This window comes from Plutella xylostella, chromosome 10 (assembly GCF_932276165.1).
Source record: "Plutella xylostella chromosome 10, ilPluXylo3.1, whole genome shotgun sequence".
NCBI classification, from domain to species: domain Eukaryota; kingdom Metazoa; phylum Arthropoda; class Insecta; order Lepidoptera; family Plutellidae; genus Plutella; species Plutella xylostella.
In genome coordinates, this window is record NC_063990.1 from 8683731 (window position 1) to 8700313 (window position 16583).

General features: G+C 41.8%; 2 protein-coding genes across 3 annotated transcripts in view; both read right to left on the minus strand.

The window, feature by feature from the left end:
* Window positions 1-12007, minus strand: part of LOC105381564 (death-associated protein kinase related) — a 135395-nt gene extending 123388 nt beyond the window's left edge. Inside the window, exon 1 of one of the 2 annotated variants that reach the window (XM_038118042.2) lies at window positions 11445-12006. In XM_038118042.2, coding sequence (XP_037973970.2) covers window positions 11445-11590 — 146 coding nt within the window. In that variant the 5' untranslated portion in view covers window positions 11591-12006. Of the gene's footprint in view, window positions 1-11444 lie in introns of both variants that reach the window. The other variant, XM_038118043.2, reaches the window with a different exon arrangement.
* Window positions 12008-12986: 979 nt separating this feature from the next.
* LOC105386021 (glutathione S-transferase 1-like) lies at window positions 12987-16577 on the minus strand. Its single transcript, XM_048623584.1, has 6 exons — window positions 16419-16577; window positions 15904-16055; window positions 15481-15539; window positions 14728-14875; window positions 13938-14131; window positions 12987-13170 (listed from the first exon to the last, which is right to left on the minus strand). The coding sequence occupies exons 1-6, from the start codon at window positions 16432-16434 to the stop codon at window positions 13032-13034; spliced, it is 708 nt and encodes a 235-aa protein (XP_048479541.1). The 5' UTR covers window positions 16435-16577; the 3' UTR covers window positions 12987-13031.
* Between the last annotated feature and the right edge of the window lie 6 nt (window positions 16578-16583).

The window sequence follows — 16583 nt, forward strand, 5'->3', positions numbered from 1 at the left end:
GCTTTCGCCTTATAAAATTTGTACAGTATTTATATGCAAAGCCGTCGTATCAATAAATCGATCGCTAAACGTCTATCCTAATATAGGAGGCGCCTGAATTTAACATTTACAACTTAATGTGGCCGCGACAAACAAATTGAGATTGTAATCTCTTACAAATTATGAAGGGTGTCGCTAGTGATAATCGCGCCCCATGTGGGTGTATCTTGTTCTGTATAATACCTTATACACATTACCCAAAACATACAAATCTATTTCGGTCACATGAATTCAATATTGGATAGCAGCGGGTGATTCTCGATCCCGGAGGGTAGGCGTCCTAAATTTAATGGTTCCGGCGTGGAATAGATAACGTGGGGGAAGTAAATCTTACAAGATTTAGTGGTCCAATAGCCAGCCGGACAAAACGTTGCATTCCAATTACATGGGACGCGGCGCGTGAGTTATGTCCTGCGCTTGCGCCGCGCCGCATGGTATGTGTATCTGCTGTATGGCCTTATGAGGTACACTACGTAGAGGTGTTATTACATTCATAATAATAGGATTTGTTCCACTACGTGCGTTGGCATTTAAAGGAGATCCTTTACTTCCTTGTAACAGTCATGCTATAGGTAGTAATCTATTGATTGGTAGGTGTATAAAAGTACAGAAAAATACCAAGGTTGGTGTAGATTAGCGTTATCGCTTCTGTTGACGCGTAGATCTACGACCACCGATTCATGAATCGTATCAAATATGTACCCATTATATTATTTATCAATGTTTTATCGAATGTTATCTTTGCTTTATCACCATTGTGTTACGATACGCAACCACGAACACTTGAATTAAAATACTTTTCTTGATTTTTAAACAATGTGCTTTCACAATGTGAACATACATTTCATTACGATCCAATTGCAACCAGTACAAAGCAGAGTTAGATGTGTTTTTGCCGTGAGCCCTCTAGCGCAAAACGGTTTACTACCTGAAATAGTTATTGTATGTACATCTGTAATGTAAAGCATGGTTCCGGTTAACGGCCGACCTTGAGTTGTCGCAGAAGGAACACAAAGAGGTGTCATCAGAGTTGCGTGCGCCGGCGCAGCGCATTCCCCATTCGCCACACCGCGCGTCAGCCACTGACACTATTGCTTTACTCAATTTTATCGTCTTCAAATATGCATGTGTTCGTGGATATCGATTTAACAGATTTTTATTACAATATGCAAAATTACCGTTGAATCATACGAATAGTTTGCGTCTATCAAAACTTAATGCAATTTACCCCCTGAATATTGTTCAACAGCTAAACCCTGACAAAAATTTCAATAACAAAGCCAAACGCCCGTGCTATGTTGTACATGGTACAAAATCCGAAGACCCCAACTGTAGTAGTGAATATTCGCTGCAAACCAACTGACCTACGCGAAGCAAGGGAGATACAGCGAGTGACCGGTCAGCGGTCGCCCCTCGATCACTTTCTTCCGACTGTGACCCGCTTTTCATAAACAATACGCGGCGAGAAAGTAGCCGCGTGCAAGACGCGACGCCTATAACGCCCATATTAATTTACTTGATAGCCACAATAGTTGGCCGCAACATCGCCAGTACAATGGATGTGAAGGGAAGTGCGATTTACCAGAACTTGTGGACAGGCTATGGATACGGAGATATTCTAACGCAATTGTTTTAAAAGAGAATAGGATTTTAACGTTATCTGTCTGGTTCAAAAACATAAATACCTACTATGGACTATTTATGTAGAAGACTGGAATGCTGAAACACAATCCGTAATAAAGAGAATTTGACACGGAATTGTGGTGTCGGGTCTCCGGTAGGTATGTCACACTGTGTACTGTACTTCATTTTATGCAATACACCTATACTTGGCCAAACGAAGGCAACGGTTGATGCTAAATAATAATAATACTAGTACTGAACGTTAGCACTTAACTAAAGGGCGGCGTAACAGAAATGCTTATTATTTTTTATGAGTCTTTGGCAGATGGAGATATAGAGACATCTGGCAACTTGTCCATATCAGATTTCAAACGGTTGGCGATTGCAAACATTTACGCGTTCTTTCATTAAACTAACCGGAAAGAAAGCGCTTAATTGATCGAGGATGTAAGAGTAATCTTAGACACAAAACAATAGAGGTCATAAATCACAGTTTCCCCCGTCAGTTACATCCTACATGCAGAAGCTCGGGCCGGAGGTACATGTACAGTCGCCTCAATGTTTCAATTGATGGTTTCCGGAGTATATTCGTGCATAGTCTATGCGCAGACGCAGCTGTCTGTAGCGACACACTTCATTTGCCGCTGCGCGTGCTGTAGAAAGTGACGCTTTGTCATTGACAGCGCTGGCTTCAAATTGAACAACACGGCCCTAGAAAGGGACACTGAATGCAATCCCCACATGTTCAAGCAGCAAGGCCACTGATGGGATCGCATAGTATTTGCCTTGTTAGCCAGCACATTCCACTTTAACGGGTATTCTGATAGCCGAGCAGGATTTTGCCTCAGTTGCGCTCCAAGATGAAGACGATATTACTCAACAGTCAATCAAGCCATTCGGTTGCCGTCATCGCTCGTTGGTTAATCATCATTTACCATCCAGTACAGTACCCTGGTAATTTCCGGAATCATAATCGATTTACGATGATTGAATTAAAGGTAATCGCGTAACCCTAACTACAGTGATGCATAACGGTAATGATCCTCGACAATTTCACCTAATGAGAAGGTGAAACTGCATCTATCCATATTAAACATTATATTTGTGCAAGACATATGAAATAAATAAGCAGATATTTTATTTTTGCAAAAGACGTATCTTTTATAGAACCTTTCTACAAAGATTTATTAGATTACTAAGCGAAACACATTTTGGAACTAATTTAGGTATCACACAAAATTGATTTACATTTTCGATATATTCGACATCATTAGTTTCTTGTCATCGTAAAAGCCTAAATGTGGGTGTCGGTCTCAGAATTAATTAATCCTTGTAGATGCTGGTACGAGGAAAGTCTCACTATCAGGTTTCCATGTTCACCATCATGACAAATGAGGGAGATGACAAACTGTGACGTCGGTAGCTGATAGAATTCCTCTAATTATATTTAAAACACCTTGTCGACGCCGGTCCGCTTTGTAGTGACAATGAAACAACATCCCGTCACGGGTTTAAAATCAATCGACATGATTAGGTTAAATTTGAATCGTAAACCATAAATTTGCAAGGCTTTCCGAAATGCCACATGAATTATTGATGATCGAATTGCCCGCGGTCCTGTAATATTAATGTGTAAGGTTAAAATAACCGAATAATTTAATAGTACCTGTAAGAACATGGTCAGTGACTCAGCAACAGCTAACAATATAAAAGCAGATAGATCTATCATCCATGCCGTCATCGATGGAGATTAAAATTACTCATTGTATCATACAATACGTTTTTTTGTCGAGAGTGTTTACAATATATCTAACGTCATAGAGCGCGCGAGGTCCACAACCACACCTGTGTAACAAAAGGACGATCTTTTTGTTCGAAGCAATCCCATATTTTATGAGGTAACAACTAAGTAAGACGTAGTCCTGACATTTATGAGCGCTAGCTCGTCGGAACAACTAGATACCGGTCTCCATAATAAATACGGCGAAACTAGCCGTCTCCTTCGCACTCGGGCTTCGCTTACCTGCAACAAACAAATACCACCACATCAACAAATGAAACATGAGAAATTATAAATAAGTAAGAAAACAACATTACAATTTTAATGGCGCGACTGTACCATTTACATTGATTTGATTCCGTCTTTTGCCATGAAAGCATTGTTTCTGTAGGAGGGTCAGGGTCAAGCATGGATGTCACGCTGAACATGCACGGTGCATTCATATATTGGAGCAAAATATTTTCCTACGTATGGTACAATATTAACAGTACATTAATTTTATCCAATATAAACGATACGATCATTGGTGATCCCGCTTATCCCTATGGAATATGATACTTTACCACTATGATAGTAACATAAGAATTGGTTAATAAATAAAAAGTTACCAGGCGAGACCATACTGAATTGTTAATCAGAGTCAGTAACTCAGTACAGATTTTATCAAAATCACATACATTTTCTGATGAAACTGGCCGACGATGGCGAGCCATAGTTATAAAGAATAGCGATTTAATTTAAGTACACATTGTTCTGGGATGTGCTATGTTATCTCCTGAGACTTGCGCCAGCCGCGGCGCGGGCGGGGCTGGCGGGGCGGGGTGCGGGGAGGGTCGCCGCCTCGCACGGAATATGCTAATGCATTGTAATGCTGCGCCAGCGCCTGACCACCCCGCACGCTATGGAAACATGCTCGCTTCTACCACTTACATTAATATTCAGTTAAAATAAGACGACCGACTGGCAACTTTTCCCGCGAAGACCCTTTTCTCCGGGTAACAAACAATACAGAAATAGCAACAATAGATTCGTTGCATTCGAAATCATGCAGCTGCTAGATTTTTGCATGTTTCCTTCCTCCATCGAGCTGAACAAACCAACTTATCTTATGTCATGTGAATGTTTTCTTGAAATATCATTGTTATTTTTTAAAATGATTGTAATGTAAAAACTTCCTGTTGCGTCTGGTGACGGCAGTGAAGTTGTGTGAGAGATCATGTGGCAGGCCCGGCCGCCGCCACCGCCGCGGCGGCGCTGGTCGCGGCAGCCCCGGCCGCGCCGCGCACTCGCCACTCGGCGCTCCGCAGGTCAACGATTCACGGAGCAATGGAACCAATGATAGATGCGTCCTTTATGTGCAACTTTGTTTCAATGCGAGCGCATTACGACCGGAATGCAGACTCGATCTAAGTTTAACATCAATAACGTTGGGCCGTCATAAATTAATCTAATCCCGAAGAGGGATAGCAATAGTCCATCTCTGCTATCTTTCTGTCTCCCACAAATAACCAGACGGGATAGGCATAATCCCGGCTGATTGTAACGTATTGCGGGTAGATCCGCGGGCCGCAGACGGACAAATTCGCCGTGGCCCTGCCCGAGATGAGCCGGGATGACATTCCGTTTCTTCGTGTCCGGATTGAGCCGTCAGGAGTGGTGTGAGATTTACAGCGGCGATAGCGGGCGCCCTTCCGCCACTCTGATAAATAGCCTCTCTAATTATATTTACGCAGCGCCGGCCGACAAGCGATATATCTTCAAGCGAGGAATGTTGGAATAACATAGCCATTTACAGTCGATACTGAAAGTGCCCATAAGATTCATCAACCCACTGAGAATACTGGCTCGAAAATAGGCAGCGAGCGATTAAATCCTATTAGTTACGATGTCTCCTGAGTAAATCTGTACAACTATTAATGTTAATAATTACATTTGTTAATCTGGATAAATGGGCGCTGGTCTTAGGGATAACTTTATTTTAGGAACGGAATCCAGAGACGTGAGAAGCTGTCAGGATGCACGTGACGCGTGATATCCTAGGTCCTGGTCGGGGACGAAAATACATCGGAAGCCGTGACATAGGAGCGAGCTCTCCGGATAGCGTGTCGGTGAACTCCGCTCAAGGTTAGGACGGCGCACGGGAATGTAAACTAAACAGGACTATCTCGACTCGATCCACATACATCAACAGTGCAAACAATGTAACTGAGACACGTCAATATTGGCTCGCTCGTGTGCACGGCCTCGTAGCCAGGACAGTCCCGCCTCTATCTCTGCACCTCGAGATTTTAGAACAATGATAACACCATGAGAGATACAGTGCCTGTCACGTGCTGAGCAAATTCCGATAACACAATGGAAGTTCTTTGTTAAAAAAAAACATGTTTCAATAATACACTTAACAAAATTGCATTTTACTAAAATAGATAGACACGGCGAAGTTGGTTAAAATTAGGTTAGGAAATGTTCTTTTAACATTCTTTTAAAGGAAGCCAAAATTACGGTGTGTTGCGGATGTTAAACTTATTTATTTAGGTTATGCGGTGTTATGTTCATGTGTGACTGACTGAGCGGTAAAAATAATTAAAACAGACCTTCGGTTGTGTACAATACACTGTATAATGTTTAAAATCGGTTATGCAAATTTTGCAATCGCGTTTTTAAGGACACGGCCGAATTTCTCCGTAAGCGGGAAAGCCCGGTCGAGTGAAAACGTTACATAATTATTCAGATGCTACATGATTCAGTGTTCTGGCGTTGGCTTCACTGGAATGTTTTCCACCACTAACCTCATTTTGAATTTTGTATGAATCAACGGCCTAAGTTCCGCGTAGTTTTATTTTGTTTTAAGGAAATTATAATTAGAACTAGTCCCTTAGCAATGCTTGAAATGCAAAAAAGCTGCGTCAATATTGTGACTTGCGACAATGAGAAGATTAAATCAGACTTATACGTACAGCCTTGGAACAGGCATGCGATCGATCCAACAGATTTCTACAGGGAGAATCTTATCTACACATGTCTCTCAATTTACGACCCTGTGCTTCATGAAATAGAGGCGATTTACATGAATAGCTTAACCACACCTGTGTCACTGTAACGGGAGACGATGATAAGAAAAAGATCTAGGCAGCTGCCTACCTAGATCTAGATAGATAAGAATACAGCCCGGCATTCCACGACGTAATTTGTTTTGTATCGTATAAGTTAACCATTTTAATATACATGGAATAAACCAAAAGTTTAAATTATATAATTATTATATTTAATATTATTAGATATAATATATTGATGCTGTTAGGGGTTCGGTTAGGTGCTAACTACAAACCGAAGTGGCCATAAAGCATACTTGTGGTACCGTCCATATCCAGATGGCGAAGGTCGGTGAGACTTTCGCTACGCGTCGTCTCATTATACGAGTGGGGCACAGTCCGGGCGCCTACGCGCGTGCGTGAGGCAACAGGCACCGGCTGCGCATTACCATACAGACAATCCAGCCTCGCCACTGTAAACACGGCTCCGTGTTGACATTGGCCTACCGTTATCGTTTTGTAATCGATATGAAAAGTGTGCATTCCGACCCTTGTTATGTTAAAGGAGCGATTGTTCGGCGGCCCACGTGCGGCGAGATGTCGCGGTGGTTTGCGACACCGGGCGCATGGGCGGCGCAGGTGAGCAGGCGGCCTTGCGGGCCGAGGGCGAGCCGGGCCCGTGCCAGGGCGGCGGCGGACCGTGACTCGCCGGACCCTACCCTCAGCTCCTTTATTATCCACACACTGACGTAACTAACTTGCTAACGTCTACTAAGTTGAGCAGTTGCTGCTCTAGTAATAGGTTGGTGGCGTGGCTCGGCGGCGCATTATCGCCGCAGTTGCGTGACACTCGAACATGCAGATCAGGTTTCTTTCCGCAAGCTCGAGATTACTCCCGCTCCCGACAATAATTGCCGCATGCTTGCTAACTAACGTTCAAACTGCAGCAGCATTTTACATACAACTATACTTACTTACTTACTTATTCCCAATCTCCGCTGGGGAGCAAAGGGCCGAAGTGAAGCGCCGCCATTCTTTACGATCTTGGGCCAGCTCAGAGACATCCGCCCAAGACATCCCCGCCTGGCCCATTTCCTTTTTCACAGAGCGCGCAGATGTCTCTCGCGGTCTGCCGAGTCTTCGTTTACCGCCCTCGGGGTGCCATGTCAGCGCTTCCTTTGGGACGTCTTCAGTACGCCTTAGAACGTGTCCTATCCATCTCCATTTGCGTTCTTTTACGGTTTCTGCTACAGGTTTTTGATGTGTTCTGCGCCAAAGTTCCTCGTTGGAGACAAAGTCAAACCAACGGATCCCTAGGATATTGCGTAAGCATCTGTTTACGAAAACCTGTAGCTTGTTCGTGGTTTGAACCGTTTTCTTCCAAGTTTCGCAACCGTAGAGTAGAACGGTCTTTACGCACGCGTTGAACAGGCGGATCTTGGTTTGGAGACGGAATGCGGAAGACCTCCACACTGGGCTTAACATGGCAAAAGCTCCACGGGCTTTGTTGATGCGGTTGCCGATATCCTCGTCAGTTCCACCATTTGGTGTGATTTTGCTTCCCAGGTAGGTGAAGGTGTCAACATCTTCAATTGATTGGCCGTTGATTTTAAATGGAGTACGGTCCGCAGTCATTACTCGCATTGACTTTGTCTTTTCTCTATTGACATGCATGCCCACTCGGTACCCAAATGGACGAGGTCATTGAGTTTCCTTTGCATATCAGCGCTATTTTCGGAGAAAAGACAAAGATCGTCCGCAAAAGCGAGACATACAACTATAGCTGCCATTATTCACAGTAAGATATGTGAGGTCGCCGGCTCTTAATTAGCCGTTTGATTAATTAGCGGGAGTTCTGAGCCTATAGGTGAGTTTAGCGAGTGAATGAGTCAGCCACGCGACTAAGATGGTCCGAGATGCCGACCTGTCGTCCCGCTAAAAGCGGCGTTCTAATATCGACACTCGATCTAAAATAGTCCCGTGACAAATGAAACCGAAAGCGTTTCGTGATGCAACATTGTCTAATTTAGCGACGAGGCCAGGGCGGTGCATCGGCCCCGGCCGCGCCGCGCTGCCAAGCCGCTGGCATTTCGCGCACTAATGACACGAATAAGATATTAGCGCGGATAGCTGCCGACTGGCGCCGGTATTAGACCAGGTATTCGGGACGCGTGTCGAATCAAAATAAGCCAGCGCATAACGCATAAGTCCCGAGACGATTCCAGGTCACGCCATGTCCGCGCTGACGGAGTGGCCGCCGCCGCCGCCGGTGCATCGCCTCGCGTGCAGCGGTACCGTTATCGACGGTGATACTTGGAACAGATACGATAACAAATGTGCCTTGAGAATATATTAGCTCCGCGTACCTGACATGACATCTGTAATAATAATGAGTAATTCAAACATTGGCTAGTCTGTGAAGGCTTGTATGAAATTAGTCAGGGTGGCAGCGCATAACCTCAAGTCGGTATGTGTATGGATGGCATGGTGATGGGCGGCTGCAGTGCGCTGTGCAGCGGCGGTGACACGCGGGTCGGAGGTCCGCCCGCATTCCGCGCCGCATGAAAGTGAAACCGAGCGCTCAGCTGTAGAAAGTCCACGATTACATCTCGCGCGGCGCGGCGCCGGACGGCAAAAACTGCTATCTCTACCCGGCTCCCGGGAAACGAGGCGCCCCGGGCGACATCGCGGTGAAATTGCCAATAACAACTAACTATACCAGCTGTTAAACGATTCCTTTCATTTACTTAAACGCTGGCCCAGCGTAGCTTGTACAATTTCACTTACGAGCCACTACGGCGCGGATCGCCCGAGGTAGTTACCGATATTAAACATTTGAAAATAAACTGTTAATTTAACTACAACCGACGATATAATCTTAAATAGTTATTGCTTTTAAGTAGTTAGTTTCTAGCCCGCTTGTAAGCGGCTACCGTTTCCGGCATTCCATTCCGGCTAAAGGTTGTAAAGGAAGCGGCGCACTGGCAGGCTACACTGTCAGCGACTAACAACATATTCAATTTCACTAAGGAATGTCTTATGTCGACCTTTGCCTACAGCTTGAGCAAAAACAGTGCAGTTGTATAAACAAAAAGTGCAATTAGTGTAACTAGCCGCAAGAGCTAACGACGCCGAGCGATAACTAAATAACGACGTCATGCGCGCAGCGGCGGCGGCGGCGGCGGCGGCGCGCGACCTTGCGCGTACAGCGCACGCGCATGGAAAGATCCACAGTCCACAAGGCATTTCGTTTTTACAAGTTGAAAACTTCGTAGCTTGACCGAGAACTAGGCATCACCGCTCATCACCTATTTGCGACAAACGTATAGCCTAGCCTGGTCAAGAGCGTGATTTCGCAAGTCTATCAGTAGGAGGTGGCGCAATAGCTTGTTGTATTCAAGGATTTAACGATCATCTAACGTCAACAAAAAGCAACTTGTGAATAAACAGTACAGTGTTTGTAGAAGTAGATAACATAGTTTGTGTTTGTTTGCATGTAACTACTTAAATTGCATTTAATGTTGAGGTAAATATATTTTTTTTACCTAAAAAAAGGTTTCTTGTTGTGAAAGATATTTTGATTATTGTACTGCCAGCATTTTGTAGCTAGGCTTTTAAAAAATACAATACAAATAAAAATATCAATTTACAAAAGGTTGACAATAATGAATTATGGTAAAACTTTGGAACCTACTTAGGTACTTTTAATTTATGATAACAACTGGGTAACTTTATAGCAATAGTCTCTAATAGAAATAGGTAGCTTTTGATGTATGACTGATTATGTTATGTATGACTAAATCCTGTAAGGAAGTGTCTATGCAATCAATCAATAACAGATGAATGATGTAATAAATAGAATCAATTCAGTCTCAATTTTTGTAATTATATCATTAAAGATTTTATTATTTGGAACAACGAAAGATTTGTTTTAGGATTTTACATTATATTTTTTTAGTTCTATTTTGTATTGTGTTATTTTAATCACACACACACACAGTTCAAGCTATGAAATAAGAGTGTATTTTAGTCACCTTGTTTAGGACTGTAATATCAATTTGCCTTCATGAACACACAATATGTATCAGGGTGGATCTGAAATTAATCTTTAATTTAATTCCCTTTTATGTACCTCCATTACAGATTTTTTTGAGTTATGCTAAAACATACAAACCATTAAAAGACCTTTTAGATTTTTACCATGTTTACATGAATACTATAGTATAGGATCTGCAAATTACTGCGATCGACTGACAACAATCACAAATATAAAAAAAAAATTATAAAGATAGGCAGAGTTTTAACCGACTTTGAAAGAAAAGAGAAGCTTCTGAATTTTTCTGTATGTACCTGCATAGGTATTTTTGTACTGTCACATTCAGTTGGTCTCAAAATTCATTCATATGTTACTTTTTTGTGTGTATAATTTTTTGAAAATTAAACGTAGGTACTTAACTTTTATTTCCTACCCGTAGTACACATCAATTTGTTACCCATGTTATGTCTAAATTGTAAGGTCTCAAATTATAAAATAACAGTGATATCAAGGTCTACACACAGCAGTTTGTTCCATGTACATTGTATAAGTATTGTTTAAATAAATGTTTGAAAATATGATGTGGTAGTTTTAAAGGTTACAACTCATAAACAAGTCTCTACAGTTTACTATCAGTAATCTACACAACAGTGATTCACTGCAGCACTATACTACTATCAGTCAGTATGTTGTCACACATGCATGCATTGTATATTATTGTATAACTATACAACCTATGTATGAAGGCATGATCAAGACAATGTTTTGTACTGAAGATAGAACTTGATCTTAGAGTAAAGTAAGAGCTATTATAAACTATGGATGCAGTTGTAGGATCACTAACAACGTGTTGTTATTATTCAGAGTTTAGTTACATTAACCTGTTGATGGAAACTTTTCAAAGTTGTTGAGGTTTAGTGACAGTTGCACTGACCTTGCGAAGGGGGTTTGCTCCACATGGTAGACGTCGGTGATGGGCTCCGAGCGCATGATGCTGCGCAGACGCTCCTCGGACAGCTCCAGCAGGCCATCACTAGCAGTCTTCAAGTCCGCTTTGCTCAAACCACTCAAAACACTCATTTTTCAACGTGTAAACGACTGACGATTATCGACGACAATTTACTCCCAAGCGTCACTGAACGAATCACACTAGTCCTTATATGCAACCAATACACTTATCGGTAAGGAAAAGGCATCAATTAGGCCACATGAAACATTTTAATGCCTCCGGTTTCTCAAAAGGTAACCGAGTGCTCTCCCTTGTCATTGCGAGAAGCGGTTACGGTTTACATTTAAACGCTCCACTGTAAATCGACACGATTCAAACTAACATTTGTATCACTTCATGATTACTTGCAATCAAAAGATTTATCGTGTTTATTTACACACGCGTTCCGGAAAAAACAATTACAATTTGACAACCGCGGCGCAACACTTGCGAATCGACGACCCGACCGCACTTCGCCGTACACGTTTCTGTCTGATTCATTCATTCGAACTTCAAGTTTGAAAGTTCTGCGATGCGACGCCAGCGCCACTACAACCGAAAACTTTTAAACTATTCGTTCACATTTTATGTACTAGATGGCAGTACTGTTGAAATACTTTTTTGATTTGGCAACACCTTCATGTATTGTCAGTGCTCAGAAGGACAGTGCTTACAAAAGAGTTTGCATATTATTACCTACTCTGTGAAGTTTGCCATGCTCCCTCTTCACTCTGTCTTTATTTATGTTCCTTGCCTTTGCCTTGCTTCTGATATTATCGTTCTGTTTCTGAAAAGCAACTTATGGTTTTCAGCCAGGTTGCTCGTGTGTTTCAGCTTCAACACGATAACTGATCAATACGTAGTCACATAGTAGAGAGCCTATGTACTAGTACAAAAGATATGTTCTCTAACATAGATTGAAAGTGCTGCTGTTGTATCAATATGTTCTACTTCTACCTTTTTGTTTCTTTCCTATAAATAAATTAGGTCCCCGTGAATGTATGGAGCCAGGGGGCTCGTGTGAACATACTACGTACTTCTTTGTAAAACCATAGAAGTAATAAACTACGTTATGGCACAGAATAATAAGTAGTAATTATAATGTCATTACACTAGTTATGGGTAAATAAAACTCTGTAAAACTTCGTAAAACTAAGGTATAACTCGCGGCGGGCGCTTGTAAAACCTCAATGACGAAATATTTCTTTCGTCAATGTAAAACCTTCATATAAATGGAAGTTGAGTACTACATTTCGTAGTAGGTATTTACTAACGCCATCTATGATTAGTTTTTTTAATGAGATTTCCACAGAGTAGGTAAGTAATATAGTTTAGAGATGTCAGAAAATTTTACTGGGCCATTTTTAATTTTTGATGAAGTACCTACCTACTCAAGACCTACTCCTTTATTATAATAATAATATATAGTACTACATCATCTATTTGTTGACTATAATATTATGGATAAATAGGTAATAAAAATCCGCATTGATGTTATCTAAAATATATTTATTCAGTTGAATTATTTTGTACTTATCTAGCCATCTTAGACTTATTTCGCTCCCACGAAGAATACAGGATAGCTTTAAACTTTTCCATATTAGGCGCGCCAACATTTTTAACGAATGCTTCTTCTTCTAGTTGCGATAACCACGCAGAAATCTTCGGGAATCTGGAAAAAAATATTATACTATGCGTCAGAAATATTAATTGGGTTTGGGTAGAAGAATAAGGGGTTGGGTGGGGCTACAACTCCAATCAAAATTCACCAATAATGACGAGTCTTTTAACGAATCAATAAAAACCTGAAGTAGATGTACACACATTATACTGCTACCCCACTTCGCTATTCGTAAAAACTTCAATTGGCTATATTTGCCAAATACGTAGGCAGTTTACAGGTAAATACGGCAATAAGTTTGCCGAATATACTGGCCACACATGGAAGTTTTGGCTAATACGCAAATAGGAATAGCCAAGTGGAGTACAAGCATTATTTATTAGCGGACACATTCTCAGGCGTACTGAAGACGTCCCAAAGGAAGCATTGACAGGGCATCCCGAGGGACATGGCAGCGCTCTGTCAAAAAGGAAATGGGCCAGGTTGGGATGTCTTGGGCGGGTGTCTCTAAGGGTCAATTCAGACGTACCACAACCACACCACAACCACAACCACACCACAACCACGCGGTGTGGTCGGGCGTATATTTTGTATTGACAATGAATAATCCAATTCACACGTGAAACATTTTGCCGTTGTTATCGACCACCTGTGTAATACGACCACATCGCAACCACATTGCAACGGCAACGCCGCGACGCTTTTGTCGCTGCGACGTGGTGTGGTTGTGGTACGTGTGAATTGACGCTAAGCTGGCCCAAGATGGTAAAGAGTGGCGGCGCTTCACAATAAGTAAGTACAGCAGAACTTATACTAACTTGTTGGCATCAATGGGCAGGATGTGGCGCAGCGCGAGTGTAGTAGACAACACGCCGAAGTCAGCAATAGTGAGGTGGTCCGCCGCCACGAACCGCGACCGTTCCAGGTAGAGCTCCAGAGTGGCGTAGGAGGACTCGATGCTGGCCAGCTGCTCGGGGGTCACCGCCGGCTGGTCGCCGAATATGCTGGCTTTCTGCGAATCGATAACGGAGTAGGCATTAAAAATAGATGCAAATATAAGATAGGAAATTATACTGAGATTTATATCAATTAAATTAATAGAATACTTGATGATCAAAAGCGCAGCACTAACTGTATCTGCTTGAAATATCTGCATCGACAAGTAAACATTAAACCGCATCGTAACGTTATCAGGGGTCGATTATTTTGTTTTGCATAAGATTGTAATTTGCCGCAACTCCTGTGTTAAATAGTAAATAACCTAAGTTAGCAAGCAGCCAAGTTAGGCAAGGATTGTGATATCATAAATGTATCTCCTCCTTCGGGCTTTCTTATAATTCTAACATACCTACAACACTATTTGGTTACTAACTGCAGCAAGAGCAAAATTCATTGGCTTTCATGCTTTCATTAATGAATGGTAAGAGAGCACGTCAATGCTGCAGCTGCATTAGACCAATAGCGACAGAGCGGCATACCGCTCATCAATCGCATGGCTCTTGCGCTTTGCCTTTCCATGGTTTTGTACGTATCTATGCTACAATAGACCAATAGCGAGTTATTATTCTGTGCCTGTACCTTAACCTATAGAGGTAAAGTATAACTTACCACAACACTAGAGAGGCTGATGAACAGCACGCCCGTGTCGAAGTGCATGCGCTCGTCCACGGCGGCTCGCGTCTGCAGGTCGAACGGGTAGAGAGAGCTTCGTTGAGGCCCGCCGTACTTCTCCACTATGTACTTGAGGATCGAGTGGCTGCGGAGGTGTGTTGGTCAAGTTATAGTGAGAGAGATGTATGTACTTCAGGATCGAGTGGCTGCGTGGGATGTGATGAGTTGGTCAAGTTATAGATTAAGTGTTGGACGAGAGGGAGAATAAGATGTATTGGTCAAGTTATAGCGGTGAAAGAGATGTAGGAATGAGGGTTATGGGAAGCATCTGGCAGAAAGGGATGTACCAGTAAGGTATGTTATTTAAAATTCTGTCATAGATGGCTTATGATAGAAGTATACGTAAGAGTTCCAACACTTACTGAATATTCCTACAACTTGTCTAACAGTTTTGGGGGAGTTTTTTTACCTACACACACACAGTTAAACTGTGGTGCGCGAATCTGATATAGATCAAATATCACCAATGATTGATCAAAGTTGAATCATTAAAGTTACTACTATCGGTAAATCTATACATAGATACACAGTAATCAAGGCTAAAGAATGTTATCTTCTGACATTGATAGTGGCTATTACTGGGTCGGTCGGTCGGCTTAGTAAGTAGCTATACATGTATTTATTGAAACAAACATTGATCTTTGCGAAATTGATAGCAATAAAGTTGACGCTAATGAAGCGTATATTTACCTTTCAGCAAGAACGAAGTTACCATCCTTCAATACGGGAATCGTACCCATGGGATTGATCTGAAAAGATAACATAAATAATGATTTATAAATACTTTTCTTTTCCTATTGTTCCGACCATTTATTATTATAACACTGCATTATTTTATGCCCTGTTTGTCAGTTAAATCAAGTTACCAAGAAGCAACAAATCTGCCTGGCTAATTCTCTCACCACGGTGACAAACCCTAGTCAACTCTGTTGATCTATTATAAAGTAAGTAACTTATCCCGCGAGTTTTATTTCGATAAAAAGCAGCACCCACAGTGTGACTACATACCTAATTTAATAAAAAACGTTTTTCCATGAAAGAGTAACAAACATCCATTCACCACTACTTACTATCAGAATAGGATAAGATTTCGAACATGAACATGTTAAGTACCTTTTTAAATTCAGGCGAGCGGTGCTCCAAGCGCAGTAGGTCGGGCTCCTTATAGTCCATGTCCAGGTTCAGCAGGTGAGCGATCATGAGGATGGAGTTGGAAGGGGGGCTACCGTCCACCTTGTATAGCAGCAGCTTCGACATGTTGTTTACTGGAAAAGAGGTGATAATCAATTAAAAAATATGTAAAAAACTGTGAATGTTTACCAATACATTTGTACACCTTCCTCATTTATTCTTTAAGTCATTCCTCCACCAAAAGGTTGCCTGGAAGAGTTCGCTTTTAGCGATAAGGCCGCCTATTGTGTTATATCCACTGTATAAATTGTTATTTGTGTTCTGTTTAGTCAATAAAGTAGTATTCTATTCTATTGTATATCTGACGTAGCGGCCAGTCTAATCTGATGTACATTATGCTAGTCGCATTTGTGATGGAAACCATGACAAGACAGTAGTAGGTAATTATATAGGTAGTGTAAGTAATAATGTAAAATTTACTTAATAAAATAACTTACTGGTATGCCTACTCATTGTAGAGCTAACAGGATCAACAGTGATAATGTCAGAAGTCCACTTGTGAATAAAAAAATACCAAAAAGAATGACTTAACAATTCAGTGATAACACATAGATAAATACCACCTACCTATCGAAAAACAGATTGCTTATCATACACAGAAT

Coding starts and splice junctions, on each gene's coding strand:
- LOC105386021 (XM_048623584.1), bottom strand. Junction 15,540..15,903: donor GCTCGCCTGAATTTAAAAAG/GTACTTAACATG, acceptor TTATCTTTTCAG/ATCAATCCCATGGGTACGAT. Junction 14,132..14,727: donor TCAGCCTCTCTAGTGTTGTG/GTAAGTTATACT, acceptor ATCGATTCGCAG/AAAGCCAGCATATTCGGCGA.